Source organism: Austrofundulus limnaeus, unplaced genomic scaffold, assembly GCF_001266775.1.
Source record: "Austrofundulus limnaeus strain Quisiro unplaced genomic scaffold, Austrofundulus_limnaeus-1.0 Scaffold71, whole genome shotgun sequence".
Taxonomy (NCBI): domain Eukaryota; kingdom Metazoa; phylum Chordata; class Actinopteri; order Cyprinodontiformes; family Rivulidae; genus Austrofundulus; species Austrofundulus limnaeus.
Window position 1 is genome coordinate 1,041,796 of NW_013952473.1, and position 6,294 is coordinate 1,048,089.

General features: G+C 37.6%; 1 protein-coding gene across 1 annotated transcript in view; it reads left to right on the forward strand.

The window, feature by feature from the left end:
- LOC106519093 (protein kinase C-binding protein NELL1) overlaps positions 1-6,294 on the forward strand; it is a gene marked incomplete in the record, with an annotated part of 155,797 nt that overhangs the window by 38,569 nt on the left and 110,934 nt on the right. The window contains 1 exon segment of the mRNA XM_014010621.1: positions 2,356-2,481. Coding sequence (XP_013866075.1) covers positions 2,379-2,481 — 103 coding nt within the window.

Here is a 6,294-nt window from a genome sequence, read left to right on the forward strand (position 1 = left end):
ACACACACACACACACACACACACACACACACACACACACACACACACACACGACATGCAATGTTACTTACACGAAAGAGAAGAACCTTGGAACAACGGAGATCAAAAAGCCTCGCCATGCCTCTGACTGGATGCTTTTCTCACTTCTAATGAAAGCTGACAGAAGTGGTGAGCTCTCCACTTTGAATGATTGAGGCTGGAAGTCGGCGACATCTCGGGCCGACTGCCATCACCCTCGAACGAGGCTTTGGTGCATTTCCCCAATAAAGGGTGATCAAATGAGTGGCTTTTAGGGAGGAGTAGTGCTTCTGAACAGGATGAAAATTGGATTCAGGTACTGCTTTGCAGCCTCAAAGCACTCAAATAAGTTTCATATTTTTTTGATGTAGCAGATCAATGGCTTTTATGCTCAAGGCTATCAAGGCTTTGTACACCTAAGTACACGATCATTTTTTTCTTTTTTTTCCCCTCGCAATTCAGCATGCTGCCTGTATGCTTACTAAGGATGAAATTTACCAAAAAAAAAAAAAAAACCCTTCTGGTATTGCATATAAGTCAATTACATACTTCATCCACATTCATTCTGCTGGAAAGGCAAAGTATGAGCCGAACACCTCGAGGCTAAAACGTATTTATCCAAAGAGAAGATATGGAAATTTCTCCTTACACTCTCTCTTTCCCTTAAGTGTGGCATGCCGTGTCCCTTAAGTGGTAGAAAGACCTGTTAGCCTCAGGAATCTGGTTTTCTGCAGCGCGTAGAAGGGCTCTAAACTGTGGAAAATACACGTGCACGTGCGTAGAATCCCAAGCCCGTTTGCGTAACACCTCCCCGGTGTGTTTCACATCCCATTTCATCAGCAATCATGCAGCTCTAGCTAATGCTTTTCTGAGCCACATGTTGTAATGCCCGTACATTGTCTTTCAAGCTACATTAGAAGAAGAGGACATCTGTGCGTAAAGAGAAGGTGTAATTTATCTTGACATTAGCTGTGCATTATGGATGTTAGTGGAGATGATGATCTCTCTGAGGTCACGTTATTTTTCTTATCAATGTTTTGTCAGTGGTTGTTCTTTTTCTACCTTCTTTCTTTAAGCTGTTTTATAATTTCTGTTTTGTTAGGCAGTTCCTTCTTTTCCATTTTTTGTTTTGTTTTGTTTTGTTTTGTTTTTTTTAGAGGCAGGGTTCCTGAAAAAATGATCTGTAAACTGACTGTTCTTTGGGATTGATTTGAGTTGTGCAAATTGTTTATAATATAGGGGGAATAGGGAGGGTTTGACTTCTTATGCCATATTTTATTGACCTACATATACGTTGTATTGAAACCAATGGTTTTGTTGCATTGTAAGACCTGGTGTTAACCTGTTTTCTGCATATTTACATTAGCTGTCAAGGCCCAATTCCCGCTGATTTCAGGAACCCAAAGACCTATGTTTTTTTTTTTTTTTTTTTCTCAAGCTAGACTGCTGGACCCAGTTTGACTACAGCTGCTGTTTTCCATCGATTAGTTCAYTGTACGGGGGGCATCACATCCCATAGATGAGATTAACTTTACTAGAACCATTTGCAATAACTTTAATGATTTTTCACACAAGTTCAAAATATAAAACAACTGTAGCAATCTAACAAGCAACAGCAAGCTAACATTAGCTACCATTAGTTACCGTTCTCTGTTGTCTTCAACATCTTAAGGCTGAATGGTCCAGTACAGCCTACAGTACCTCTCGCTTGAGCTACACATCGTCTGTTGTTGTGTCACAAATAAAATAAAATACAATTTGCATTTTTGATATGATGATTCTGCTCAAAACAAATACAACCAGGTCCCGGGTAGAATAAGGCCAGGCCAGCTGTGGCTGGGTCGGGCCTTACAATGCAACAATGCCACAAGATCTCCCCTTTTCTCTTGTTGATRCTGTTGCTTGGAACTTTGTGCCTCTCTGTTCTTGGAAGTTGAAATGCTGTTTTGTTCCAGAATATGTTGTATCATGGTAGACTCGATGCAATTTATTGTAACCTGTATAGCAGAGATGACTTAAATGCTTTAAAAACAAAGAAAATCCTGGAAGACGTCAGCCAGAAACGCGTCYGTTTTAAGTAGGACTGCCCTCAAGTGGAAAAATAGTCAACCCTCCTGATGATCACTGAATAATTCGCACACTAGCTGTCTAATGACACAACCCCAAGAAACATGATGCTCTGAGACCCTCCTGCTGGAATGTGATTAGAGCAGCATAGATAATGCAGTCCAATGAGCCTCATTCATCATCTTTATACAGTCGCTCAAGGAGTGAGTTTGTCTTTAAAGAACTGTCAGGGAGTTAATAATCTCCTACTTCTGCTCTGTTTTTCCTCAGATATTGATGAGTGTGCCACGCAGATGCATTACTGCCAGTCCAACACGATGTGCGTAAACCTGCCCGGCAGCTATCGTTGTGATTGTCTACCAGGTTTCATCAGAGTGGACGAATACTCTTGCACCGGTATGTCTGCATGAATGGAAATGTGTCAGCGTTAAATAAAGACCGAGCATTCTATGAAGGAACACATATCACCAGCTGCTTCTCATACATACCAATGTTTTATCCTAAGATTATCTTGTGATAAGAAATGAGCCGTTATGGTCAAAACCTTGAAAACTTTGTCATCTCATGCCATATTGCAAAATGTCTTTGTGCATTGTGAATGACCCAGTTACAACAACATCAAATTATAACTCAAAATCTGTAAAACTGACTGTTATTGCGATTTTAATAACTTTTGTGGCCATTTTGAATTAGATGGACTCCACAAGTTTATCAATTGTAGATGCACATCTATTTTCTTAAAATGTCACCAAATATGTGCATCCATGAGATATTGCTAACAAACAGGCAGTTGACGCTACATAACCAATTGCAATATTTTAAACAAAGATCTTATGCAACCAGTTAGTCTTCAGAGAAGTGCTGTAGACCCGTTTCAACTACTTCTATGTCAAATTTTAAGTTTCTATTTGAAAATCGACTGAGTTATATGTAATGCTTGACTTTTTTAATGTTAGTTGACTGTGGCAGCTTTCTCAAAGCGTATTGATTTCAAAAGATAATCAGATGTAGATGTACAATTATTCTTTTTTTTTTTTTTTTTTATCAGAATGACAGAAAAGAAAGAAAAACAAAAATGCAGAAAAACATTCGATTATGGTGTAGCTTTTGCCAGTGAAGGAGTTTAGGCTTTGTTTTGGTTTAATCACCTTCCTCTCGGATGTACAATTATTCTTTTTTTTTTTTTTTCAAATTTCATTAAATATCATTCGGTGGTTCACAGCTGATTTTGCTAACAGCCAGACACACATGCACATGGACACACCCAATCATGTCTTTCTATCTTCTTGGGGACATTGCATTGACTTGTATTAATTTTTCATTCATTGCCATAGCCTCATCATGACCCTTACCCTAAATCTAACCACCCCTCAGTTCACATCTTAGACCTGACCCCTCGCCCAAAAGCAGCCTTTGGGCCCCATACGGAAAGGTGGGTCCCCACAAAGTATTATATTTTGGAAAAAATGGGCCTTGCAGTGTAGCATATGCTAGGACACACACACAGAGAAACATGAAATATAATCACTGCCATTCATATTTTTAGAGCCCCTGATGGCTGAACCCCACTGCAGTTTTTGGTGCTTCATCAATTGTTTTCATTCAGACTGAAAGGTCGCCCTGGGATTCAATACAGACAGCATGGATGTCAGACGTTCCTCTGATTATCTGACTTTTTATTTAGCACGACTAGCAAGCTGAGTGAAATGTTTCAGTACCTAGTTCATTTGATTGTAAAATGCGAAGGACATTCCACTGATACACTAGTTTTGAGACTGTTTCTTTCATGCAAATTATGCCCTGTATTTCTTAATTTACTGTCTGCTAGTGTATTTGCATGTTATCAAAGAATGCAGACATTTTTTTAAAAGCTCTGTGAATCTCAAGCTATTTTTTAATAAAGAGTTCAGTAGCTTTTTTTTTTTAACCCAGCAGTATTTAAATGGCACATTTTCTCAAGAGTAAATAGGATGTGCTTGGTTGCTGCCCAGTGTTTCTCAAGAGAAGTATTCTTTAATTAGCTAAGAGTTGGCAAGCACACAGGGACAGGGATCCATGGACAATCAATCCATTTGGTGGCTTGTAAACTGTCCTAGCTGCTGACTGGGAGTCCAAGGAGGACTCTGTGCATCTGCAGGGAGAGATAAATCCTCCTGCTGTCCTCCCTTTTCCTCCTCCTGCTTCTCCTTGTGCATCTCCCGTGAGGGTGTCAGATCATCATGTGTAAGGCCTCATATTTCACAGGCGCAGCAGAATTGCATGTCAGCTCTGGTAATTGGCTGTTTCTGCTGTATTGAGGAATTTTCTTCTTTAACTTGTATGGTTAAGATGCCGTTGGCAAAATACAAGAGGACAAATTCGGATTTATACTCTTAACCCATCTCGGCTTTCTTGATAAATGTTCAAACCTTTAAATTAGGCAACTATCTGAACTGAACAGTACAGTAAATAGCTTTTATTTTTTAATGCTAATTTAATTTATTATGCTAATTAGTGGACACACCTTGATTTAGCATGTCCCTTTGGTCACATTATTTTCAGGGGTACCATCATTTCTGTCCAGGCTTGTTTCATGAGTTTTTATTTTTATTTTTTTATTCTGTTGAAGCATGGTCGAAAAGCAATGTCTGACTTTCGTTTGTTCACTTTCATATATATTTTTTATTTATTATTACTTTTGTCAGATTCAAGTTATTTCTATGATCAATGTGGGGTTTTCTTTCATTAAACAAGGTGTACCCACAATTTTGTCCATATATATTTTTTTATTATTTAACTTTAACATTTAGTAAAAAGAATTATTAAGAACAGTGAGCTAAATAACAATAAAAGGTTAGTGGAACATTTTTAACACTCAAAAAGTGAGCTTAATGATGAAAATTATGTTAGTGAGAATTTCTAACATTTCATTTTACACTTGGCACCCCATAAAAAGGTGCTAAAGCATCTACAGTTTTGTTCATTCTTTCATGAGATGATCCTAATTTAAAACTCTGACCTGAAAGGCAGTGGGCAGTATTCTTTTAAGGAATGCAAAACCTTTAATTCAAGAAACTAGAATTCCAAGCAGCARACAACACACAAAACCTTTAGATTGCAAGAAAATACTCACTGCTGGTAGTCCTGGATTTTGTTCCTGCCTCTTTGCTTCAGTCCAGTGTGTTAGTGAGTGTTCTGTAAATGTGTCTCGGTGGACACCCGTGCAGCCATTTGCCTTCAAACATGGCTGACATCAGTAAAAGTTCAGTTCCCTGTATATTAAAGTTTGAGTTTCTTCTCCTTTAGAAGGTTGAAAGATAGTGAACTGTTTTAAGAAACATGCATCTCCAGAGTTGTTGGATACTCTCAATCTGCTCTTTCCCTTTCTGGTCCTCCCCAATCCCAAGCAACAGCCTTGCAAAAAAAAAAAGAAGTTGCTGTAATTGTGGTTCCACTTGATCTCACATCTATAGAAGCAGGCAAACTGCTCCAGGGAAACAGAGTAAAGGGAGATAAGGGAAAGAGGAAAGGTGGAAGAAGGAGCAAGGTTTCATATTGCAGCCTTTTAAAATCTTAATGTGGCTTCATCGCTCCAGGCTTAGATTTACCRCAGCCTGAATGTACAGAATATTTGATGCATCCATTGTTATTCTTCATGTAAAGCTATTATAATATTTAGTTGCAATTGTTTTTGAGAGCTCACATTATCATTTGTTCCTCAAAATCCATCTTAGAGGAGCAAGCAGGATTGTTTTTTTTTTCAAGTGCAATTCTAGATACTTTTTGAATTTACTTTTTTGATACTTTAGTAGAACATGAACATTGTAATTATTATCAAACATACCTACTATCTTACTTTTCCTCCAAGGAGCTCAGTACATTTTAAGGCTGGGTGCAAAAAAAAAAAAAGACACTTCATATCCAGAAATCAAGGGTACATGGTGTTTTACATTTCTCAGTGAAAGGAGCTGTTTTATTTCTCCTGACGACATGTTTTCTGTTTCTGCTTTTCCTTTCCTGACTAAAAGCGTAGCAGAGTTTGCTTTTGAGCAATATTTATTTATTTATTTCAATTTGTACAGTATATACTGTGCATACGTCATTGCTATTTTTTAATTAACATTTTTTGTTATTCCAATACCTAATGTTCAGTTCATATTTTACAAAAGTTTTTATTTCTTTATTTTTTTATCTTTTAAACATCTGTGCTTATATATATATATATATATA